General features: G+C 36.1%; 3 protein-coding genes across 3 annotated transcripts in view; all 3 read left to right on the top strand.

The window, feature by feature from the left end:
* The window catches only part of LOC148953334 (uncharacterized), a 75,441-nt gene that overhangs the window by 47,131 nt on the left and 1,582 nt on the right, over positions 1-26,728 (top strand).
* Positions 538-26,603, top strand: LOC148953335 (uncharacterized). The gene is made up of 6 exons (XM_089087316.1): positions 538-2,632; positions 5,488-5,652; positions 8,851-9,015; positions 10,568-10,732; positions 23,408-23,465; positions 26,528-26,603. The coding sequence occupies exons 1-6, from the start codon at positions 2,563-2,565 to the stop codon at positions 26,601-26,603; spliced, it is 699 nt and encodes a 232-aa protein (XP_088943442.1). The 5' UTR covers positions 538-2,562.
* LOC148953336 (uncharacterized) lies at positions 20,680-21,529 on the top strand. Its single transcript, XM_089087317.1, has 2 exons — positions 20,680-20,891; positions 21,213-21,529. The coding sequence occupies exons 1-2, from the start codon at positions 20,879-20,881 to the stop codon at positions 21,527-21,529; spliced, it is 330 nt and encodes a 109-aa protein (XP_088943443.1). The 5' UTR covers positions 20,680-20,878.

Genomic DNA, 26,728 nt, shown 5'->3' with positions numbered 1-26,728 from the left:
GCAACATGTAGTATGATGCAAAGTATTATTCAACCCAAAGGTCCTCTGGCAAGTGTTTTGTGTAAAATTGGGAAAATGATCATGTTCTAGATAATGAGGAATATGAACTGATGCGTGACCTTTTCTCTATACTACAAAATTGTTCTGCGACAGTCGAGGCTATTGAGGGAGAATTCATTCTCATCCAAAATGTTGCTCTACTCTGGTGGGACCTCCTAAAAGGTCACCTTGAGGAATGGCCTATTTGGGATCCTCAAGGTATGGTCACCTTGAGGAGTAGCTGTATTTTGCTTCTGAAAGAAAATGCGAAAAACAAGTTTGTCTTTCGCTTCCCAAGAGATGATCTGATGGTAACATCTGCACTTTTGGACTTTGAAACATTCAAGATAAATTGAACTGATGAGTGACTAAACCTTCTTGATGGTTCACTGACAAGAAGGGAATACTTGTTCAAAATGGTTAAGAATCTACTGCTGGTGGCTGACATAAGGTACTTTATAACGTCTCCTGTGAACCGTATTTGTCCAATCAATTAGGTCCCTCCACTTCAACTTGTGGTGAACATTTTAATGCAGTAGAAAATCTTTTGTACGAAGAGGAGAAGGCCCTCGAAAAGCTCAAAGAGGAGGCTGTAATCTCTGATGCTGTCAGTGGATTAGCTATCCCAATCAGTTGTGGGAATGTGGCTAGTTGGTTTTATCAGAAGAGCAGCAACTCTAAATCTTATTCATGATCATATATGATAAAAACGAGGCTGCTTGAGCAAATAATGTGTCAGAACGACAATGCAGAAGAGGATGAAAATGATGATGTTGTTTGGCGTCAAGTAGATTTATATTTGGGCTTGTCAGCCCATACCTGGAAATCAAAAGATCCTGCCCTAGTTGATGCAATTAATACAACCACTGCCTCTTGGAAAATATATTTTATTCAGCTGGCATGGATTGCAGCTTTGGCAAAAAAAGTTCTATCGTTGGCGGTAGCAAGTGCTGTAGCAGAAAGGGTTTTTCAAGAGTGCAGAACTAATTGTTGCTGCTAAGTTCTTTGTTGGTCCCACGCCGTGTAAAAAAGCTTATTTTTATACATGATAACTACAAGTTTGTCAAAGCTTTAAAGGAAAGTGAAAGAGTTTATTTCTAGCTAAGTGTTTTTAAAAATTTTTTATTTTGGCTCCTTAAACTGCCTGGAAATTGACAAAATGGGGAATTTAAAACTTAATTCAAATTAAACTCTAAAATTTAAAGCTAGAATAAAAAATTTCATAATATATAATAGTTCTCTTTATAAGATGTTGCCTCTCTTTATATAAAAGCTTTTCTTACCAATTTGCTGCCTCTTATTCTTCTAACATCTCGGAACGAACTGTTCTTAAAGAACGACATGCTAAGTTTTCTGAAAATTGGCTTTGTAACCAAAAAAAAAAAAAAAAAAAAAAATCAAATATTAAATCCTAGTTGCTAAAGTAAAACTTTGATTGTTTGATATGCTTATCCACCTTGTCCAAGTACGTCCACAACCGTGGTACCTTAATTGCGAAGATGGGAAGGAGAATAAATAATCTCTTGCATTCTCAAAGGAGTCCCTTGAAACGTTTAATCTTAAAACTTTTATTAGCCTATATTGCTCTTAAGTGAGAGGATTCAATCTTTAGACAATGAGAAATAATAGCTTCTGTAGCGTAGAGAGTGAGGGTTTAAGGGGTAGGGTAGTCAAAGAAGTGGAATGCAGGTTGCAAGACCAGGAAATTCAGACATGAAGTAAGACATAAACTTCAGATTCCATCGAGGTTACATAAATTAGCCATGGATTTAAGGTGCAAGTAAATTTTTTTAATTCCAGCCTTAGAGCTTAATTTAAACTAAATTTTAAATAGCCTATTTTGTCGGATTAATTCAAATATTAGGCAGTTTAAGTTCTCGCTATCAATCATATGGGTTAAAAGAATGCATGTGAAAAGTTAAGATTGATATCTCGTCCTTATTTTGTCCGAGGTTTGGCCATGGTAATGAACCTAAAAAGGACTCGTAGACCGAATTCCGATAAGAACTGATACCAATTTAGTTTTCAAAACTTTTTAAAAGTAGCCGAAAATTTTCTAAAAAGAGGGGAAACGCCGACAAATTGACGGCGCGTCGCAGATAATTTTTCAGTGGTGGCAGAATTGTGTCCGCCGCCGCTGAATTTTATTTCGGCCGTTTTTGGGGTCTATTTTAAGTCGCAATGTGCAATGTTTATTTGGTCTGGAACATAATGTGATAGTAGAAGACGAATGCGTGTGAGGCACAGTCGAAGGTTCTTATGGCTGCTTCTGAATTTTCAGGGGTATATGTAATCTTTAAAAAAAAAAAAAACGTGAAAAGTCAACAAAACCAATTAAAAAAAAAGATAAATAAAGTCCAATAAAAGCCAAAAATTATATATTTATATTGGTTTAATTCTTATATCATCATCCTAATATATTTTGTATTTTAGGACTCCTGACTAAAATCTGTGTTGTATCCAAGTTTCAATGATAGTATTTTACTTCTCATAGTTTGCATTAGCTCCGTTCCAAAATATTTCATGGACTTGCCACAAATTCTGAAAATGGCCGATTCCATCACAGTTTCTGAGGATTCTTTTATTAAAAACGGTAAGTTGTACAGTTAATTTTTGTGTGAGAATAAAAGAAAAGCTACTTTGTTCTAGAAAATAATTATTCTTTTTTTTTCCTTCTTGCTCATTAAGTGATCTTAACAAAAAAAAATGTAACTGCACATGTAATTGAATCTAACGATTAAGAACTGAGGGTGATAAAGTGACTTCTTTGTGACGCAAAACACATTTAAATTCAATTTATTAGCTTTAATTTTTAAGTTTGGCGAGACAATTAAATCATTCGGTTGAGAAATGTTCTGCCAATCTTTTCTGTGCAGGTATGATGAACGAAATATGTCTATCTAAGCAGGGGTAGTTATGGGGGTTCGGATGGGAGTATCTAATCATAATACATGTAAGAGATAAACAAAGTTAGTTGAATTCAGCTGCTAAACTTTGGGAGACTATATTTTGTATATCATGTTATGGGAACTAATGCAGAAAACCCCTATTGATTGGTATTTTTTTTTTACTATTAATCGTCTATTTTTGTGATTGTTAAGCTGTAGTTAAGTTTTGATGACAATGTGTTTAAAGCAACATCATTTTGCAGAGAATGTTTGATTGAAAAGTCTAATAAGGCCCTAAATTAAGTGGCAAGTTTTATGAGATTTAGCTGTCTATCTGTTCATGTTTTAAGACGAATTTCATAACTTTTTGTAGAATTTGTATTCCCATTATTTTAAATGATAAAATTTGTCTGAATGGTGTATTCTTAAATCAAGCTTTTAGTGTTACATATTTAGTTTTTATCTTGATTGCAATTTGAGTTGGAAACTACACTGTGACGCAATATCAGCAAAAGTGGCAAGAGGATTGGGTCTTATAAGAAGGCTAAGGAATGAGCTTCCACCAAGAATTCTAATGATCCTCTATCATTCTCTTATCAATCCGTATCTGTCATATGGTGGTTTGCTGTGGACCAGTTCATTTGTTTTAAGTTCTAAACTAGTCCAAATTTTACAAAATAAAGTTGTTCGTGTCTTAGGAGATTAATTGAGATTCGAAAATAGCACTTTGAGTTGCTTCACTAAAATGAAAATTCTGAACGTTTATAAGTTAAGAGATTATCAACTAGCTGTTTTTATTTATCAATGTTTGAATCGTTATTCGTCGGAGAACTTTTGAGAAAATCTTAGTCTAACTCGTTTAATTATTGTTATGAAACTAGATGTTCTTTAGGTATATTGTCTTGAGACTCGGAGTACTCAACGAGAATCTTTATTTCCGTGTTTTGCTGGACCACAGCTGTGGAATTCTCTCCCGAAGGGTATAAAGGTGGCAGATAAGATTAGCCAGTTCAAGAGTAGGTTGAAACGCAAGCTTCTGGGAAGTTGTTAATGATTTTTTTTTGCGATTTTTGATTTATGAGTGAAGTGTGAATATATATTAGTAGATTTTAAGGATGGAAACAGCCATCATATGCAACCTAATGGGTCTCCCTGATGATTGTTGAAAGATGATGTAAGCGTTATTTTTGTTAATAAATTATATGTTTCTCTGTAAAATGTTAATTATTCGTTTTTTGTTCAGTTGACTTGAATAAATTGACCAGAGGGAGGGAGGGCCAGGGGTCAGTTCCCATGATTTATTATTAATAATTTTTGGGGGATGGAGGGGTATCGGGCCATGGAGGATCAGAGGTCAAATCTCATAAGTCTTGAAATGAAATATTGTTAATAAGTCGTTTTTTTGGGGGGAGGAGGGCCATGGAGGGCCAATGGTAAGTTGCCATAATTTTTGGAATTAAAATATAGTTAATAAGTTTTTTTGGGGGGAGGGGGTCGGGCCATGCAGAGAAGGCCAGGGGTCAGCTCGCTTGAGTTTTGGAATAAAATATTGTTCATAAGGTTTTTAAGTGGGAGTGGAGGTTTGGCTTATCTGGTCTTTGAAATATTTTCAAAACCCTTGCGTAAGAACCTTATATGTGCCTTGAACATAACATACAACACTTGCCCCATGGCTCTGGGGGTTTGTGTTGACCCTGAATTTTTTGTTAGCCAATCATTTGACTTTTTTTAAGAAAATGGCTATCTCAAGAACTCGATTGGATGGATTTGAGGTAAAGAAGGTCCTCCGGTCCCTTTTCATTTTTAAAAAGGGAACTAAAACTTTTAATTTCCAATAGAATGAGCCCCCGACGAAGTTATAGAATCGTTCCTTCCATGAAAAAAACTTATATGCCCCTGGGTTCTGGGGGGGCTGTGTAAACTCCGGAGTTTTTACTATATTTTGTTTATTTGTCTTTTCTCTATCCTTTTCTCTAGTGTTTTCTTCTTTAGTTTATTTTGGACAAAATGGAAATATCAAATATTTGATCGGAAGCATTTGGGAAACAACAGTTGGTTGGGGGAGGGGGGCTAGTTGCCATCAGATTACTTTTGACTCTCAAAAGGGGAACTAGAAATTCCGGTTTACATTCGAATGAGCCCCCTCTGAAGTTTATGCTACCATTCCTTCCATAAAAACCTTATGTCCTGGGGGCATAAGTTACAATACTTGTCCCTAGATTCTAGGGGGGGGGGGCTGTGTTATCCCTGTAGTTTTTGTTGTATGATTTCTGGTCAATTTAATCCAGTAACTCCTTCTATGTAATAAATTTAAGGTTTTAATTCGTTCTTTGTTTGTGAACTGCGTTGAATGTTTCTGGTTTTCTTTTGCTTTGTTAAAAGTGGATTTTTGAAAACGATTTTTGAAAAAAGCCTGCATATACATATAATTTTATGTATACATATAATTTCTGTATATTTACATGTTTACACGTAACTAAAAAGAAAAGGCTGTCAGATTTGCTTTGTAAGCTTTACTGTTAAATTTCTCTATGTTTGTTTAATTTAAATTTTGTTTTAGAAGTTGAAGATACTTTACCAGGTGACAGCGAGAAGCACTTTCATTTTCGAAACCATCTTTTGTCACCAAAACGTGAAGATGCTCCTTTAGTCAGTTTACCTAGCATATCCGGACCATGTAAATTGGAATACGACACCCAGGAATCCAAATGTTCTTACAATGAAGGTATATCTGAAACATTGTGTTTCTGTTTATTGAAATGTATTGGATATTAATTTATTGGACAAAAATAGGACACAGGAACTGAATCTTAAGATGGAACTTATGTTATATCTTATTCCAATGTGGGATTGTTTGCCAAACCGTTGTTTTCGTCTTTTATGAACATGTAAAAATTTTCACTTGAAAGTGGTTTGGTAGGTTTTATTACCAAACAATTCGTGGTAACGAACTGTAAGTAAGAAATAAACCTGGCTCAATAGTAACCGAAACTCTAAAAAAGGGAATTTTGATACCAATAGATGCAGCAAAAGTATTGGATTTTTATGCCGATTTCAAATATATATGTTTCATTAAGCTTAGTTTTACGCATCAAAGGTTACGTGCCCGAGAAAATTTCCTTGTTTTCAAAAGAAGGATGAAACATCCCAGAAAATTCATAGAATCTTAACGAAAATCCCAATATCGGATTCAGCGTATCAGAGAACCCTATTGATGAGGTTTCAAGCTTTTCTCTGGAAAAATGTTGAATTTTCTATTTTTTGCCAGAAGAAGTATCACAGCTGCGTGTTTATTTGTTTATCTGTTTTTTTTTTCAGGGGTGATCGTATCGACGCAGTGATCCGAGAATATTGGAAAAAGGCTCATTAAAACTGAAATTTAAAGTTCTAGTGCTTTTTTTAAGTGACCAGAAAAATTGGAGGGCAACTAGGCCTCCTCCCCATCCCATATTCCCCAAAATCGTGCGATATTTTTTTTCAGATAGCCATTTTGTTCATCAGAGTTGAAAAAATCAATAACTATGCCTTTGGATATAACATGACCCCCCCCCCCCATAGCTCCATGGGAAAGGTCTTTAAGTTACAAAAATAGCCCATTGTTTACGCATAGTATTTGTTGTTGGGTTTACGTATAGTATTTGTTGTTCACTGTTTATTTGGGGGACCGGTATAGAAAACTTCCTGGCTATATCTTCCATGTTAAATATTTTTTGCTTCTCTGGCCATAACAGACAAGTAAAGGCATCGATTTTGGTTTTTATCTTTTCCTCTGATCTAGCAACATAACCTGAGTTGGCTATTTTTTTTTTACTGGCCTTTGTAAATTCGGCTTTTTCGTGCAAATTCTATTTCAACTTGTCTAAGAAAATGGTACACACAAGTTTATTAACTTTAACATGGACTTGTAGAGGATATTGTTGAGGATTATATGTATACATATAATGTCTGTATATTTACATTTTTACACGTAACTAAAAAGAAAAAACTGCCAGATTTGCTTAGTAAGCTTTACTGTTAAATGTTCCTATGTGTGTTTAATTTAAATTGTGTTTTAGAAGTTGAAGATGCTTTACCAGGTGACAGCGAGAAGCCCTTTCATTTCCGAAACCATCTTTTGTTACCAAAACGTGAAGATGTTCCTTTGGTCAATTTCCCTAGACTTCCCGGCTATATCTTCCATGTTAAATATTTTTTGCTTGTCTGGCGATAACAGACAAATAAAGGCATCGATTTTGGTTTTTATCTTTTCCTCTGATCTAGCAACATAACCTGAGTTAGCTATTTTTTTTTACTGGCCTTTCTAAATTCGGCTTTTTCGTGCAAATTCTATTTCAACTTGTCTAAGAAAATGGTACACACAAGTTTATTAACTTTAACATGGACTTGTAGAGGATATTGTTGAGGATTATATGTATACATATAATGTCCGTATGTTTACATTTTTACACGTAACTAAAAAGAAAAAACTGCCAGATTTGCTTAGTAAGCTTTACTGTTAAATGTTTCTATGTCTGTTTAATTTAAATTTTGTTTTAGAAGTTGAAGATGCTTTACCAGGTGACAGCGAGAAGCCCTTTCATTTCCGAAACCATCTTTTGTTACCAAAACGTGAAGATGTTCCTTTGGTCAATTTCCCTAGACTTCCCGGCTATATCTTCCATGTTAAATATTTTTTGCTTGTCTGGCGATAACAGACAAATAAAGGCATCGATTTTGGTTTTTATCTTTTCCTCTGATCTAGCAACATAACCTGAGTTAGCTATTTTTTTTTACTGGCCTTTCTAAATTCGGCTTTTTCGTGCAAATTCTATTTCAACTTGTCTAAGAAAATGGTACTCACAAGTTTAATAATTTTAACATGGACTTGTAGAGGATATTGTAGAGGATTATATGTATGCATATAATGTCTGTATATTTACATTTTTACACGTAACTAAAAAGAAAAAGCTGTCAGATTTGCTTAGTAAGCTTTACTGTTAAATGTTCCTATGTGTGTTTAATTTAAATTGTGTTTTAGAAGTTGAAGATGCTTTACCAGGTGACAGCGAGAAGCCCTTTCATTTCCGAAACCATCTTTTGTTACCAAAACGTGAAGATGTTCCTTTGGTCAATTTCCCTAGACTTCCCGGCTATATCTTCCATGTTAAATATTTTTTGCTTGTCTGGCGATAACAGACAAATAAAGGCATCGATTTTGGTTTTTATCTTTTCCTCTGATCTAGCAACATAACCTGAGTTAGCTATTTTTTTTTACTGGCCTTTCTAAATTCGGCTTTTTCGTGCAAATTCTATTTCAACTTGTCTAAGAAAATGGTACTCACAAGTTTAATAAGTTTAACATGGACTTGTAGAGGATACTGTAGAGGATTATATGTATACATATAATGTCTGTATATTTACATTTTTGCACCTAACTAAAAAGAAAAATCTGTCAGATTTGCTTAGTAAGCTCTACTGTAAAATTTTTCTATGTTTGTTTAATTTAAATTTTGTTTTAGGAGTTGAAGATGCTTTACTAGGTGACAACGAGAAGCCCTTTCATTTTCCAAACCATCTTTCGTCACCAAAACGTGAAGATGTTCCTTTGCTTAATTTACCAAACATATCAGGACCATGCATCTAATGGTATCAAAATCCTGTTTTTGGAGTTTCGGTTACTATTGAGCCGGGTCGCTCCTTACTTACAGTTCGTTACCACGAACTGTTTGATTTGCTTTAAATGTTACAGTTCGTTACCACGAACTGTTTGAATTTGCTTTAAATGCTACTGTTTTTTTATGAAAATTATATTTTTAAAAGCGATTTGTGAAAATAACCTGCATATACATCTGATTTTATGAATACATATAATGTCTGTCAGATTTGATTAGTAAGCTTTACTGTTAAATTTTTCTATGTCTGTTTAATTTAAATTTTGTTTTAGAAGCTGAAAATGCTTTACTACGTGACAGCGAGAAGCCTTTTCATTTTTCAAACAATTTTTTCTCACCAAAACGTGAAGATGTTCCCTTGATCAATTTACCTAGCATATCAGGACCATGTAAGTTTGAACACGACACCCAGGAATCCAAATGTTCTAACAATGAAGGTACATCTGAAACATTGTGTTTTTGTTGATTTAATCTTAAGGGACTTAATCTTAAGATGAAACTTTTGTTTTATCTTATTCAACTGTGCAGGTGTTTGCCAATTTTTTTTTGTAGTCTGTCATGAGAAAGTACTTGAAAGTAGTTTGGTAAAAACTACTTGAAAGTAGTTTGGTAGGTTTTATTACCAAACAGTTCGGGGTAACGAACTATAAGTAAGGAGTAACCTGGTTCAATAGTAAAAGAAACTCTAAAAAATAGAATTGCAATACCAATAGATGCATCAAAAGAATTGTATTTAATGGTGATTTCAAATACATAATATTCATTAAGTTTAGTCTTACCCAATAATGGTTAAACAAATTTTCTGTAGAAATTGTTTTGTTTTCGAAAAAAGGGAAAAACACCCCCTAAAATAGGAGGATCTTAAGGAAAATCACACCGTCAGATTCAGCATATCAGAGACCCCTATTGTTGCGGTTTCAAGCTTCTGTCTGCAAAAATGTGGAGTTGTGTATTTTTGCTAGAAGAAAGATCATGAATGCATGTTTATTTGTTTGTTTTTTCTTCCCAGGGATGATCTTATTGACCCGGTGGTCCTAGAATGCCATATAGAAATTATTCCATATGTCCCTTCCTCGACCCTTGCTCTTTTCACTAAAGTCTTAAAGTTTACCCCATCGCAACTAACGAGATGGTTTGAAAAAGTTCCTGCTTTTCTCATCATCGTCTGCAAATGCAAAGTGGCTTTATGACAAATACTGAAATGAGATCTAATTTTCTTAAAGAAAAGTGTCGATTTCCTATATTATAGACGGAAAAGTTGTCTCTGGTCACATGAGTTTACAATTATAATGAGAGGTCTCATTCAAACAGAAATTAAAAGTTCTAGTGCCCGTTTGAAGTGGACAAAAGTTTGGAGGGCAACTAGGCCCCGTCCAACCCTTTTTCCCCCGAAATCGTAATATAAAATTTTGTGATATCCATTTTTTTAATAATAGTTTAAAGGCCCAATAACTATGGCTTTTGATATAACCTGACCCCCCCCCCCCTCACATCCCCGGGGGAATGGTATTTAAGTTATAAAAGTGGTCCATTGTTATGCATAGTGTTTGTTGTTGGGTTTACGCATAGTATTTGTTGTTCACTGTTTATTTGGGGGACCGGTATAGAAAACTTCCTGGCTATATCTTCCATGTTAAATATTTTTTGCTTGTCTGGCCATAACAGACGCATAAAGGCATCGATTTTGGTTTTTATCTTTTCCTCTGATCTAGCAACATAACCTGAGTTGGCTATATTTTTTTTTACTGGCCTTTCTAAATTCGGCTTTTTCGTGCAAATTCCATTTCAACGTGTCTAAGAAAATGGTATACACAAGTTTATTAACTTTAACATGGACTTGTAGAGGATATTGTAGAGGATTATATGTATACATATAATGTCTGTATATTTACATTTTTACACGTAACTAAAAAGAAAAACTACCAGATTTGCTTAGTAAGCTTTACTGTTAAATGTTCCTATGTGTGTTTAATTTAAATTGTGTTTTAGAAGTTGAAGATGCTTTACCAGGTGACAGCGAGAAGCACTTTCATTTCCGAAACCATCTTTTGTTACCAAAACGTGAAGATGTTCCTTTTGTCAATTTCCCTAGCATATCAGGACCGTGTAAATTTGAATACGACACCCAGGAATCCAAATGTTCCAACAATGAAGGTATATCTGAAACATTGTTTTTTTTTTCGTTATTGAAATGTATTATATAATATTTTATAGAACAAAGGGACTTAATCTTAAGATGGGAACTTTTATTTGATTTTATTCCAATGTGCAATTGTTTGCCAAACCATTTTTTAGTATTTCTTGAAAATTTTAAAATTTTCACTTGAAAGTGGTTTGGTAGGTTTTATTACCAAACAATTCGTGGTAACGAACTGCAAGTAAGAAGGAACCTGGCTCAATAATCTAAAAAATGGAATTTTGATACCAATAGATACAGCAAAAGTATTGGATTTTTATGCCGATTTCAAATATATAAGTTTCATTAAGCTTAGTCTTTAACATCAAAGGTTGCGTGCCTGAGAAAATTTTCCTTATTTTCGAAAGAAGGATGAAACATCCCAGAAAATTCATTGAATCTCAATGAAAATCCCAATATCGGATTCAGTGTATCAAAGAACCCTAAAGTTGAGGTTTCAAGCTTCTATCTGCAAAAATGATGAATTTTCTATTTTTTGCCAGAGGAAGGATCACGGATGCGGGTTTATTTGTTTATCTGTTTTTTTTGTTTGTTTTTTTCAGGGGTGATCGTATCGACCCAGTGATCCGAAAATATTGAGAAAATGCTCATTGAAACTGAAATTAAAGGTTCTAGTGTGCTTTTTAAGTGACCAGAAAGATTGGAGGGCAACTGGCTCCTCCCCACCCCTTTTACCCCAAAATCGTCCGACTTTTTTTTTTTCAGATAGTCATTTTGTTCATCAGAGTTGAAAAAATCAATAACTATGCCTTTGGATATAACATGACCCCTCCCCCGCCCCATAGCTCCATGGGAACGGTTTTTAAGTTATAAAAATTGCCCATTGTTTACGCATAGTATTTATTGTTGGTTTTCGCATAGTATTTGTTGTTCACTGTTTATTGGGGGGACCAGTATAGAAAACTTCCCGGCTATATCTTCCATGTTAAATATTTTTTGCTTGCCTGGCGATAACAGACAAATAAAGGCATCGATTTTGGTTTTTATCTTTTCCTCTGATCTAGCAACATGACCTGAGTTGGCTTTTTTTTTTTTACTGGACTTTTTAAATTCGGCTTTTTCGTGCAAATTCTATTTCAACTTGTCTAAGAAAATGGTACTCACAAGTTTAATAATTTTAACATGGACTTGTAGAGGATATTGTAGAGGATTATATGTATGCATATAATGTCTGTATATTTACATTTTTACACGTAACTAAAAAGAAAAAGCTGTCAGATTTGCTTAGTAAGCTTTACTGTAAAATTTTTCTATGTTTGTTTAATTTAAATTTTGTTTTAGGATTTGAAGATGCTTTACTAGGTGACAACGAGAAGTCCTTTCATTTTCCAAACCATCTTTTGTCACCAAAACGTGAAGATGTTCCTTTGCTTAATTTACCAAGCATATCAGGACCATGTATCTAATGGTATCAAAATCCTGTTTTTGGAGTTTCGGTTACTATTGATCCGGGTCGCTCCTTACTTACAGTTAGCTACCACGAACTGTTTGATTTGCTTTAAATGTTACAGTTCGTTACCACGAACTGTTTGAATTTGCTTTAAATGTTACTGTTTTTTTTTATGAAAATTATATTTTTAAAAGCGATTTGTGAAAATAACCTGCATATACATCTGATTTTATGAATACATATAATGTCTGTCAGATTTGATTAGTAAGCTTTACTGTTAAATTTTTCTATGTCTGTTTAATTTAAATTTTGTTTTAGAAGCTGAAAATGCTTTACTACGTGACAGCGAGAAGCCTTTTCATTTTTCAAACAATCTTTTGTCACCAAAACGTGAAGATGTTTCCTTGCTCAATTTACCTAGCATATCAGGACCATGTAAGTTTGAACACGACACCCAGGAATCCAAATGTTCTAACAATGAAGGTACATCTGAAACATTGTGTTTTTGTTGATTTAATCTTAAGGGACTTAATCTTAAGATGAAACTTTTGTTTTATCTTATTCAACTGTGCAGGTGTTTGCCATTTTTTTTTGTAGTCTGTCATGAAAATTTTTTTTATTTTCGCTTGAAAGTAGTTGTGTAGGTTTTATTACCAAACAGTTCGGGGTAACGAACTATAAGTAAGGAGTAACCTGGTTCAATAGTAAAAGAAACTCTAAAAAATAGAATTTCAATACCAATAGATGCATCAAAAGAATTGTATTTAATGGTGATTTCAAATATATAATATTCATTAAGTTTAGTCTTACCCAATACTACTACTACTACTAACAACTCACCGCAGCACCAAGCCGCCTGAGGCCAACACAGCTACGCACGCTCCTCCTCCATCCAAATCTATTCAAAGCCTTCCTTTTTCCACCCGTCCACGAAGTTCCCATTTCCTTTAAATCTTTCTTTATGATGTCCTCCCACCCCAGACGGGGACGACCTGCTTTCCGTTTAGCCCTAGATGGTTGGCCGAAAAGAATAATCTTTGACAATGTGTCATCCTTCATCCGCAGAACGTGCCCTAACCACCTCAATCTTTCTTTCATTATAGCCCTAGGGAGCGGTATTGAACCACATTTTTCGTATAGCCTATTGTTTGAAATACGGTCAGTCAGCCGGGTACCCAGAACAATCCTTAAGCAATTTCTCTGGAAAACATCTAGCAAATCTTCATCGGCTTTTCGGAGCGCCCATGCTTCAGAGCCATATTTGACCACTGTCATCACTGTAGCTTCTAATATTCTAATCTTGGTTTGCAGACTTATCTTCCTATTTTTCCAGACTTTTTTTTAACTGTGAGCCTTGGCTATTCTATTTTTAATATCTTCACTGCTCCCACCATCTTTACTAATAATACTACCAAGGTAAGTGAAGCTGCCCACCTGATCAATCTTTTCATTACCCAACGTCACCTTTTCATCTTTACTTATTCCTAGCCTTTGTGACTTAGGCGTCCTAACGTGAATTTTAAGACCAATTCTAGCACCCTGTTCAAGTTCAATCAATCAAGTTCACCCCGAACTCGCAAAACCTCTAAAACTTCATTCATGTTGCTCACACTTTCATCTAGGATGCTTAAATCATCAGCATAATCCAAGTCCAGGAGACGTTTTCCTCCCCATTTGATTCCGTGGCCTCACATTGCCTTTCCTCTGCTGCTTGAAACAAAGTCCATCAAAATAATCCATATAAAGGGGGATAGAACACAACCCTGCTTAAGTCCTGATTTAATACAAAACCAGCTGCTAACCTCATTTCCTACCTTAACCACAACAGTGCTATTCTCGTACAAAACACTAATCACTATAATGTATTTGTCGGGTATACAGTACAAGGATAAAATCTTTACTAAAACTCTTCTATCAAAAGAGTCGAACGCTTGCTCATAATCTATAAAACCGAGGACCAAGTTGTTTGAAAACTCAGCCACTTCTCAATTATCAGCCTAAGAGTGAAAATTTGGTCGAAATAACCTTTACCTTTCCTAAAACTACACTGTTCTTCCCATTCTAAAAAGTGTCATATCACTAAGTAATTTACTATATACGGAGACAAGACTAATACTTCAATAATTATAGCAGGCAATCTTATCACCTTTCTTATGAAGTACTTTAATTAAGGATATTCTAAAATCGCTAGGTACTTTCCCTTTTTCAAAAATCATATTCATAATCTTCAGTAACTTATTTCTAACCTCAGAGCCACCATATTTAAGAAACTCATTTACCACCCTATCAGCACCTGGAGCCTTATTATTCTTTAATCCTTTTAGTACTGTTGCTAATTTCTCCTCACGAAACAAATCTTCCTTCACATCCAAGGTATCACAAACTTTTTCTTTTTCCTCTATATTTTTTCCTGCAACTCTATCTTGGTTAAGCAAGTTCTCAAAAGGTTCGGCCAATCTCTCTTTAGTTTTTTCCTTATCGCTATTTGCGACCCCATTCCTATCTTTAACTGGGCCAATTCCGGATTGACTACTCCCTCTCAATTTGTTAATGTGCCAGTACAATATTTTAATATTATGCCGTCTAGCTGCATTATCCAGATCCTCGGCAACTTTATCCATGGCCTCCAATTCACACCTCCTTAGTTTATATTTTAATTCTTTCTCCACTTTCTTTACATTGCTTTTGTTTTCATATGATCTATCGCTCAGATAATTCTTGTACAAATCCTTTCTCCTTTCTGTTCAACATAAGGATTTTTCACTAGTATTCTTAGCCGCAGTCAGAGCTTTCTTCCCTAATACACCTTCCGAAACTTCAAACAAATAATTTTTCTAATATTATTCCAACCATCACCAACATTATCAAATTTTAAAATCTCAAGTTTTGTATTCAACTGATCCTGGAAATTTTCTCTAAAATTCTCATCCTGGAGTCTACCAACATCATAACTTCCCGGGATGTAGTTACCCGTCTGAAATTTTAGCTTTAAATTAACCCTTGACACTACCAGATGGTGATCTTTACTTTTCACATCAATAACAGCACTCCTATATACCCTAGTATATTGTATTGACCCTGCCAGTCTTCGGTTTACTATAATATAATCAATAAGTTTTGCTGTCATACCTTAACGTGAATACCATTTTAACTTATGAGCCATTTTATGACCAAACATCGTTTTGGTTATAACAAGATTGTTATACCTACAAAATTGCAAAAGTCTGCATCCATTACTGTTTTCTTTTCCTACACCAAATTTACCTAGGCTGGGATACCATCTATCCCAATTTCTACCAACCTGGGCGTTAAAATATCCCAGTAATAACATCATATTTCTACCTGGGACCTTGTCTATTTGCTCCTGTAACTGTAAGTAAAAGTCATCTGAGTCACTAGTATTTCCGTCAGTCGGTTCTACAGGGGCGTATACTACTATAACTGATACCCTGAACTTTCTAGTCATAAACTGAGCAATTAGTATTCTATTATTAATACCTTCCCAGCCTAAACAAGACTTAGCAGCTTCCTTATTCATCATCAGCCCTACTCCCTGTCTATGTACCCCATCCTTCCTGCCTGAGTAAACAAATTCTACAGCACCTAATTTCACGCTTCCTACCCCTAAGATATGAGTTTCTGAAACTCCTAAAAAGTCCACCTTAAATCGTCTGAATTTGTTAGTCAAAATATCGATACTATATTAATTTTTTAATGTTATAACACTCCAAGTTCTAAAGTTCATGCTTTTTAAATCATGGAAACTATTTTTGCCTCAGGAAAAGCAATGATCCCGGAAAGCAGTGCAGGACTGGGATCACTCATCTTCTCAAGTCTACATCGAAGTACTTAAGCCGACTTAGAACTGTACAGAAACAAATCCCTGAAGCCTTAACGGACGACGTTTTTGCTCAACTCTGGGCCCATCTTGGTCACAACATTGTTTTCAACTCCTGATAAAGCTTAACCATTAAAAGGATCTAGCATAAAACAGCGTCAGTTCCTTTTCTATTACCTCTTATTTAACACTTATTCATGACTACAAATACTATACAAATACGAAGAGGCAGCCCATAATATATAAATTAGCTAGGAAGAGGTTTTTTAGCCCAAAGACACCCATCAAAACATACCAAGCCCAGAAGAATTGTCCATTAGTCAGAATCCCGTGCGAATGCTGTGTCGTTTACTAGGCTATAATTTCCTCGAGGGGCGCCACTCCTCAAGTGGGAATAGAGTTGAACGCAAGGTCCCCAGTCTTGCAGGTGCCCGAAAAGGTCGAGGCAGCCCTTTGCAGAGGCCGTTGTCCATAGATCTGGATCTTACGCCCTGCCACAGTTGTCCTCCTATAGAGGATCCTCCCGCGATGGTGTTCTGCATCACCATGCAATTTAACCCATTACTGGGAGAAGGTTTGCAACTCATGGGACTTGTGGACACACCAGTGGGCCCTTTTGAGTGTATATTTGAGGGGCCTTCTTCCTCCTCCACCCGTGTTTATGACCCCGGGCGAGGGTGCCCCAGTTTTTATTATGGACCCCCAGGGAAAAGATTCCCCCTTGATCTGTGCCTCCCATGGAGGTACCCTACATATCTGTAGAGCATTCCCCTATTGCCACCTGGGGACATGCTGAATGGCCTGGGGAAGGTCAGTCCACTATACTCATGTATGTGTGTGTGTTGATTTGAGAGTATAACCTTGTGAAAACCAAATCAAAAACAACTGCGTTTTCTGCTAAAAACCTATCTCTGAACAAAGGGTAGTTAACATAATTTAAGGCCATTACCTGGAAGCTCTGGGTGAAATGTTAGCTTTGGAGGCCTAATTTTCAACATTTTGCAGGAGACCTTTCAATATTTTTGAACAAAATGATTACCTACAATTTTGATCCGTTATCTAAGATGTTATTATGTCCAGGTAACAGAAAATGGCATGGGAGGAAGGCCTGAAACCCTCTAGTCCCTTTCAGACTTTAAAACAGTAATAAAACTTCCTGTTTCCATGAACTGAGCCACCTCCTAAGTCTCCATGACCAGTGCCTTGCCACTTCTATACAAAGTGGCAAGGTGTGCTGCTAACAATTAATCAGAAGATGTTTTTGCCTGAAATTAGTTCAAATGAGGTCGTGAACGTGTATAGACTTATACTGAATAATGCTGCTATAACTGATTCAACTCAGGCGGTTCCATCTGCTCCAAGGGTTGTTCCGATAATAGTGAAGTTTTTTAGCAAAAGCGTTGCTTGTAAAATGTACAAGGCCAAATCCAAGTTGGCCTCTAGTGGTATTTTTGCTGTTGAGTCTCTGACGAAGCAGAGACGAGATATTCTGAATGCAGCAAAAGACAAATTCGGTCAGCGGAATGCTTGGTCTGATTGGGGAAAAATATTGGCAAAGCCTAGTGATGGGACTCCAATAAAAAAGATAAATAAGGTCTCTCACTGACTGTGTCTAGTTGTTTTTTTCTCTCTCTCTCTCTCTTTCTGTCTGTTCTTTTTTCTTTCTTTTTTTTTACTTTCTCATGGATTATTTCTTTATTTTCCCTTTTCTTGTTTTTTTTTCTCTACTAAAAGAGTCGCTAGGTTTCGGTTGATTTTTTCTTCTCTTTTTTTTTATAATCTTTTTTTGTATTGTTATTATCAAAAATATTGTTTGTTTCTATTAATTTTTGGGTGTACTTTTCGGTATTTTTTTCTTTTTATTACTTCGGTTGTGTAGTTTTCAGATGTTAGTATTTTTCTTAACTTTTAAATGACTTCCTCAGGTCATTAATTTTCATTTTTTACTTTATTTTTATTTGTTTATTTTTTTCATTTTTGTTTCTCCTTCCGTGCTAATGGTTCCTTCCAATAATGCCTGCTGTGCTATTAGTTATTTATGTGTGTGTAATCCTTTGACAGGTTTTTCTTTTGTAATTAATTTAAGTAATGATTTCTTTTTGGTTCCTCTGGTGACGTGAATGGACTCCAAGCGAAAACTGCTTTTGTGAATATTTTAAGCCATGAGAGTCGCCTTTGTGAGCTTGAAAATAATCCTTTTGATGTAATTAGTATAATAAATAATTCTGTGGGTCAGGCTAATCAAAATCCGATTAATATAAGCCCTATTTGTAACAGTAAATAAGTTTCGGATTTGGGGGAGGAGGAGGTTACCAAAGGAGATTATTCTCTGACTGTTTTGTTTTCGAAAAAAGGGAAAAACACCCCCTAAAATAGGAGGATCTTAAGGAAAATCACACTGTCAGATTCAGCGTATCAGAGACCCCTATTGTTGCGGTTTCTAGCTTCTGTCTGCAAAAATATGGAATTTTGTACTTTTGCCAGAAGGAAGATCATGAATGCGTGTTTATTTGTTTGTCTTTTTCTTCCCAGGGATGATCTTATTGACCCGGTGGTCCTAGAATACCATATAGAAATTATTCCATATGCCCCTTCCTCGACCCTTGCTCTTTTCACTAAAGTCTTTAAGTTTACCCCATCGCAACTAACGAGATGGTTTGAAAAAGTTCCTGCTTTTCTCATCATCGTCTGCAAATGCAAAGTGGCTTTATGGCAAATAATGAAATGAGATCTAATTTTTTTAAAGAAAAGGGTCGATTTCCTATATTATAGACGGAAAAGTTGTCTCTGGTCACATGAGTTTACAATTATAATGAGAGGTCTCATTCAAACAGAAATTAAAAGCTCTAGTGCCCGTTTTAAGTGAACAAAAGTTTGGAGGGCAACTAGGCCCCGTCCAACCCTTTAACCCCCGAAATCGTACTATAAAAATTTTGAGATATCTATTTTGTTCATCATAGTTGAAAGGCGCAATAACTTTGGCTTTGGATATAACCTGACCCCCCCCTACATCCCCGGGGGAATGGTCTTTAAGTTATAAAAGTTGTCCATTGTTATGCATAGTCTTTGTTGTTGGGAAGCATGTATACATTTAAGGGTGGGAAGACGAATTTTCTGTTGGATTTTTTTTCACGGGGAACTCCCTGGAGAGGTAAGGTTTCAGGGGGTGAACTTGTCACAGAAAATTATACACTGGGAGAATTTTCCAGAATTTCTATAAAAATTGTTTTTTATATTTCTTGTTTTCTCTTTTATATTTCTCGCATTGTTAAGGGTAATTGCCCTTAACAGTTGCTAAGGTTAATTGCCTGGGTAAATTTTCTCCGCGATTGAATTGTCTAGATAATATACTACTACTACTACTAACAACTCACCGCAGCACCAAGCCGCCTGAGGCCAACACAGCTACGCACGCTCCTCCTCCACCCCAATCTATTCAGAGCCTTCCTTTTTACACCCGCCCACGAAGTTCCCATTTCCTTTAAATCTTTCTTTATGACGTCCTCCCACCCAAGACGGGGACGACCTGCTTTCCGTTTAGCCCTAGACGGTTGGCCGAAAATAACAATCTTCGGCAATCTGTCATTCTTCATCCACACAACTTGCCTTAGACACCTCAACCTTTCTTTCATTATAGCCCTAGAGAGTGGTATTGAAATACATTTTTCGTATAGCCTGTTGTTTGAAATACGGTCAGTCAGCCGGGTACCCAGAACAATCTTTAAGCAATTTCTCTGGGAAACATCTAGCAAATATTCATCCGCTTTTTGGAGCGTCCATGCTTCAGAGCCATATTTGACCACTGTCATCAATGGTTTGCAGACTTATCTTCCTATTCTTCCAGACTTTTTTTTAACTGTGAAAAAACACCCTGAGTCTTGGCTATTCTACTTTTAACATCTTCACTGATCCCACCCTCTTTACTAATAATACTCCCAAGGTAAGTGAAGCTGCCCATCTGATCAATCTTTCCATTACCCAACGTCACCTTTTCATCTTCACTTATTCCTAGCCTTAGTGACTTAGTCTTCCTAACATTAATTTTCAAACCAATTCTAGCACCCTGAACTCGCAAAACCTCTAAAACTTCATTCATTTTGCTCACACTTTGATCTAGGATGCTTAAATCATCAGCATAATCCAAGTCCAGGAGACTTTTTCCTCCCCATTTGATTCCGTTGTCTCCCATTGCCTTTTCTGTGCTCATTAAAACAAAGTCCATCAAAATAATCCATATAAACCTGATTTAACTCCTGATTTAATACAAAACCAGCTGCTAACCTCATTTCCTACCTTAACCGCAGCAGTGTTATTCTCTTTCATAGTACAAATCACTTTAATGTATTTGTCTGGTATACTATACAAGGATAAAACCTTTACTAAAGCTCTTCTATCAACAGAATCGAACGCTTGCTCATAATCTATAAAACTGAGGGCCAAAGGTGTTTGAAAACTCAGGCACTTCTCAATTATTACCCTAAGAGTGAAAGTTTGGTCGACCCATCCTCTACCTCTTCTAAAACCGCACTGTTCTTCTCTTAAAACTTTGTCAACGGCATCTCTCAGTCTAAAAAGTATCATATTACTAAGTAATTTACTACCTACAGAGACCAGACTAATGCCTCGATAATTACCACACTCGCTTTTATCACCTTTCTTATAAAGTGGCTTAACCCTTTCAGTCACCATGTTCTCACATGAGAACATCACAGCTTCGCTTGGTCTTCTTGGACCCTGTAGGTGGCAGCGATACTCGAGTATGCGCTCCATAATAATAAGTAATGCGAAAAGACACTGGCGAAGTTTCAAACCGATGATGCTAAATTCTGATTTTTAGCAGTATTTTGAAGTTGTTGCACATCCGTACTCGAAAGAATGGATCTACCAGGTATGTTTTCATGCATTTTTTTACCAGATTTACCATGAAAATACGCGAAAAAAGGGGTTCATTTGTCCTTTTCAGTTAGTTACCCCATCTATAAAAAGTTTACCTCGCTAGTGCGTTGGATAGATGCCGCAGATTTTTTCGAAGTAGCGTGTTCTTGAGTAAGGACAGTGTGACTTGATACTAACTTTTCTAGTTAAATAGCAGCATATATGGTACAGTCAGTGGAAAATACTTTTGTTATTTTTATTTGAAAACATCAGTGATAACTTTTTCCTGTCAAGTCGCTTTTCTGCAAAAGCGACTCACTATCTTCTTTTCCAGGTCCATCCAATGATCGACCACGTCGAGTTCGTCACGCTGACATACTGAATGTCTTGGACGCGATCGACTCAGACCTTTCAGAGTTATCGGACCTACCAAACTCAGATGACGAAGGTGAAGATTGGGCGTCAGTAAATCTATCGCAGCCACACGATACGGATGAAGATTCATTATCGGAAGTTGAGGATGATGAGCCGCTCCTCCCCCGCCTCCGAAAAATCGAAAACGCAGACTCGTATGGAAGAATGCGATCTTCTCGAAAGTTATCAACAATGCCGACCCGGCGCCGCCGCCACTTGGTCCCGAGGAGCCTATAGACTACTTCAAAGAATATTTTGATAGTGAATTTTATGAGTTAGCCGCCGAGATGACCAATCTTTATTCTGTACAGAAAACCGGCTCAAGTTTGGGTACAACAGCCTCTGAAATAAGAAGGTTCATAGGTATTCATATAGCGATGAGTGCTTTTAAATTCCCAAGGTATCGCATGTACTGGGGTAGTCGGACTCGGATACCTCTAATAGCAGACGCCATGAACTTCAATAGGTTTTCGCGTCTCCGAAATTTGTTTCATCTGGTAGATATCCTCTCTAAAGACCCGGAGAACACCGATCGCGTATGGAAGGTTCGTCCGGTTATAGACCGGGTCCTGAAAAAGACAGAAAGCATCGTACCTTCTGAGTATGTATCAGTCGACGAGCAAATGGTGCCGTACACCGGTGCATTGGACATAAAACAGTATATCAGGGGGAAGCCAACACCGTGGGGCATAAAAATCTTTATGCTTTGTAACAGTAACGGCATCATACTCACTTTTGATGTTTACCAGGGTAAGAAAACTATCCTGACGGAAGAGCAGAAGCAGTTCGGACTGGGACCTGGAATGGTACTAGCTCTTGCTGGTCGCGTCCAGCTTCGCCCGCATACGAAAATATTCTTTGACAACTTTTTACGAGTATTCCGCTCCTTGAAGAGCTTGAACGGAAAAGTATGTATGGCACCGGCACGATCAGAGCGAATAGAGTTCTTGGCGCAAAGTTGGAATCTGATACGTCTCTGAAAAAGAAAGGAAGGGGGCGTTCCACGAGCTAGTGAGTGGAGAAGTATGTCTGATCAAGTGGATGGACTGTAGATCGGTGATAGTCGCTTCTAACATGATTGGAAGCGGCAACGTAAAAAACGTGATGAAGTGGTGTAAGAAAACGAAGACAGAGGTACAAGTGACGCAGCCGGAAGCTATTGCGGCTTATAACCTGAGTATGGGTGGGGTTGATAAGCTTGACCAGATGGTATCCTACTATAGGACCCTCATTCGATCAAAAAAATGGACTTTGAGACTCGTATTCCATTTGATCGATCTTGCTGTAGTCAACAGTTGGCTTGAATATGTCGAGATTTGCAAGGCACAGAATATGAGACAAAAGAACATTGTCGATTCGTTCACCTTCCGACTCGACATAGCAGAGACTCTCATTATGTCTGAAGACACTCCTAGAAGAAGAGGCCGACCCAGATCTCTTCCTTCAAGCGAAGAGGAGGAGAGTGATGAAGAAGACTCGGTTGCCGAAAATCGTAGGAAACGAAAACTCAAATTTCGTAGGCCCTGCTCCGCCGTGAAGAAAGATTCCTTTGCTCATTGGCCAGAAAAATTTGCCGCCCAAAACAGGTGTAAAAATGCCCCTGTATCATGAAGACTAGGTTCATGTGTACCAAGTGCAACGTCCCACTTTGCCTGGAAGAATCGCGAAACTGTTTCGCACAGTTTCACAAACCTAAAGAAACGTAAAAGGATCATTGTCAATTCAGTTTCTCGTTTTTTGTACTATATTTGAAGTCTCAGTTTTTCATTGGTTTTATACTGTATTTGAATAAATTTGGTCACACTGTCCTTGCTCAAGTACATGGTGGAAAAGAAAGAAGACGTTCAGAAAAAAATCTGAAAAAATTCCTGGTAAGTACTTATCCATCACATGGTTGACTTTCGCTACTCTCATAATTTTGACCTTCCAGGCTAAAATTCGTGACTGAAAGGGTTAATTAAGGTTTTCCTAAAATCGTTAGGTACTTCCCCTATTTCAAAAATCATATTCATAATCTTCAGTAACTTATTTCTAACCTCAGAGCCACCATATTTAAGAAACTCATTTACCACCCTATCAGCACATGGAGCCTTATTATTTTTTTAATCCTTTTAGTACTGTTGCTAATTCCTCCTCACAAAACAGATCTTCCTTCACATCCAAGGTGTCCAAGGTAAGCAAATTCTCAAAATATGCGGCCCATCTCTCTTTAGTTTTTTCCTTATCGCTAATTGCGACCCCATTCCTATCTTTAACTGGGCTAAGTCCGGATTGACTATCCGTGGAGAATGTATTTTTCCGTGGAGGTTGTGCCAGATTACCTGGGACTATTTAAAAAACGATCAGGAATTAAGTTTTAAAAACAAGTTTTTCAACTGGAAGTAAGGAGCAACATAAAACTTGAAACGAACAGAAATTATTACGTGTATGAAGATGGTTGCCCCCTCCTCAACACTTCGATCTTTACGCTAAAGTTTTAATTTTGTCCCAATTCTTTAAGAGGGGCTTCTAAAACACTATGTTCATTTAATTGGAACAATAAGAAGCTTTTTTCTAAAGTACTAAAAGCTTTAGCGTAAAGAGCGAGGCGTTGAAGACGATACGCTGTAAAAATTAACAAAATCACACGAGGGTTCTCTTTATTAATTAGAAAAAAATTGAACTCAGAGGGTAACATGTGTTGAGCATTGGTATTTTTAAGAACAGAGTAGCAGCATCTCAAATTTTCTAATTAAAGAAAATAACAAACGAAATGTATTGCTGAACACAATTGTCTATTAAAGTTTTATGCAAATATAGTATTTGTACATAAATTTTTGTGTTAGCACTTAGTAGACGTGTAAATTCAACTTAATTCAACTCAATCAACCCAAATTTAATACTTTCTTTTTTACTTAGAAAGACAATAGCTTTTTTTTTGTTTTTCTGTCATAATTCCAACGTTTGATTTGAATTGCTATTGAACATATCATTTTAAATGTCACCTTAGTCAGGTTCAATATGATATTCAAGAAAATTCGATCTTGAGTTAAAAACTCAATAGATATAAATTTTCGAAGCGCAATAAGAATATTTTTGGTAAATTGTTTAGATTAGAAGAAAGGAATAATAGCACGGATTCTATATCTTTTTTTATATTCTACCGAATAAATAAAATTAACGAAGTATTTTACTTTCTTTTTAATTTTTCTATTTGATCAACTATTTTTCTATTTGATCATGTTATGTATGGAATTAGTATGAGAAGTGATTTGCCTAGTACATTTTGTTGCAACCTAATAATATACATATTTATATTTCCATAGGGTGTGTTGTTCCTCTCCATTCACTGTGTTCAATTTTTGTGTACCAAAATAAATCCTTTTATCATATTTCAATTAACTCTCTTTAAATTTTGCGTCAAAATGATGAAATTAATGGCGATTTTCAATAAAATTTCTAAAACGCGATATAAGTAAAGAGCAATAGGGTTTCATTTTATTAATCTTTCACTTTAAGGTTTCAGTTTATTAGTCATTGTCAGCATGGAAGGAGTTTTCGTAGAAACTTTTGAAGGTGCTCTCGTAGAAACTTTCGAAGGTGAAAATTGAAACTTCTGGTGCTTTTTATAAGAGTCAAAGGGACTGATGCCATCCCGTTTCCCTCCCAAGCCCTTTTTCACTACCCTTCGTGCAAAGGTATTAGATTAAAATTAGGTATTATGTTCAAAATAGTCAAAATGTCATGAAGTTTTCACCATAACACCCTCATATGTTTTGTTATACCCAGGATATAGCCCCCCACCTTTTCTCAATTATTAGTAGGCCTACTACACCTCCGATATACGAATCTGAATTGTCAGATTTGCAGCTCCCTTCCCCTCAATTAGTTTCCAGCAACCCTTTCAACAAGCCCTGAAGGTTTCAACTTAATACCCTCGGCTGTTCTTAGGCTATTGCTGATAGTAATTTTTAACAACCCTCGTGCAAATAACATGCTCTGATGTTGATCAATAGCCCCCTTAAAATTACATGAAAGCAGTTGTAATTCGAAATGGTCACAGTCGTAGGTAGTTAAAGTCAAACTAATGAATGGTTGCAGCCGTTGCTGAAGTAGTTGCAGTAAGGGGCCTGAAAGTTCCAAGTTAAAACCCTTAGCTGTTCCTATAGTATTACAGATATACCTTTTTGTATAAGCCATTTGCACATAATGTCCTTTGATTTTGTTATAAATGCCCCTCAGAATTCACTAGAGTTTCACATTGACACCCTAACTCTTTTGGAACACAACTGGGTTGAAACATTCCTCCCTTTCCCAAAGACAAATCCTGTGTAAACAATCAACATGTTGCATAATCTATAAACTGTCAAATAATTTACCCTAAATAAGCATACTCTTTCTTGTCAGTGTTCTATCAATTGCCCTCACGTTTTTTCCTCAATATTTTTTTTACTCCTTCCTCAACGTGACTAAAGGCTATTGCTGAGAGTAAAAAAAAAAATTATTCTTATCTGTCTGCTTTTTACCTTTTTTGGTGATTTTGTCTTTTAAATCAGGTGATAACTTGAAACCCTGCTATTCAAACTTTCCTTACTCAAGGTAAAACCACCTTCTAATCCCATTTGCATTCGTCAAAAGATAACTGCCCGTTTTTGGACTGTAAAATCTCTTCTGCATAGATAATTTTCGGTAATCACACAGTCTGGCCTTTAAAGGATTTATCCCTATTTGAACTGGTATGTGTAAGACCTGGGGGAAACGTGTCTTTTGTTGTTTTTTTTTAATCCAAAGTTTTGCGGCCTAAAAATTCTTCCTATTTTAGTTACAATAATTCCTGATATTTGTTGTAATATTTCCTCTCCTTCACTTATGGTTTGATTTACAACACAGTTTACTTTTTGATCGTTTGGGGTTTCTTTTTCGCTCTTTCGTTGCATTAGAATAACTAATTTTAAAAATTAAAAATAAGTATCACCATGAGGGAGAGAAGAGGGATTGACAATAAAATTAGCTGTTAAAACACATCGAAACATATGCTGTGTTTCCTGTAGACTTTTAAAACGTATTGAATTATTTATTTTTTGTTTTCGGCTTATTGAGTTCTCATAAATTCTTTCATTCGATTTTTTTTTACTCTTTACAGTTTTAAAACATATTGAAAGATGTGTTTTTGTTTTTGGTTTTTTGAGTTTTGATTTTTCGTTTTATTCGTTTTTTATGTTGTTTCCTTTTACTCTATATACTTTTAAATTTTAGGTCGCTTATCGCCACACGTGTCTGGAATGCACTTACAGGGAAATATGTCAATGGTTATTTCGAAAAATCCACCTAACAGTGGTTTCTCAAATACATGTGCATCGGAATCTCAAGGAAAATGCTTAGAAAATCAAAAAACTGATTTGAAAAGTTGCCTGCAAAGTAAAAAGTATAGAAAATTGGAAAGATATCAAAGAACTC

This window comes from Artemia sp. Qi Xiang Cuo, chromosome 4, assembly GCF_049724085.1.
Source record: "Artemia sp. Qi Xiang Cuo chromosome 4, ASM4972408v1, whole genome shotgun sequence".
Taxonomy (NCBI): domain Eukaryota; kingdom Metazoa; phylum Arthropoda; class Branchiopoda; order Anostraca; family Artemiidae; genus Artemia; species Artemia sp. Qi Xiang Cuo.
Note: the sequence above shows the minus strand (reverse complement) of the source record. Positions and strands in the feature narration are given on the sequence as shown.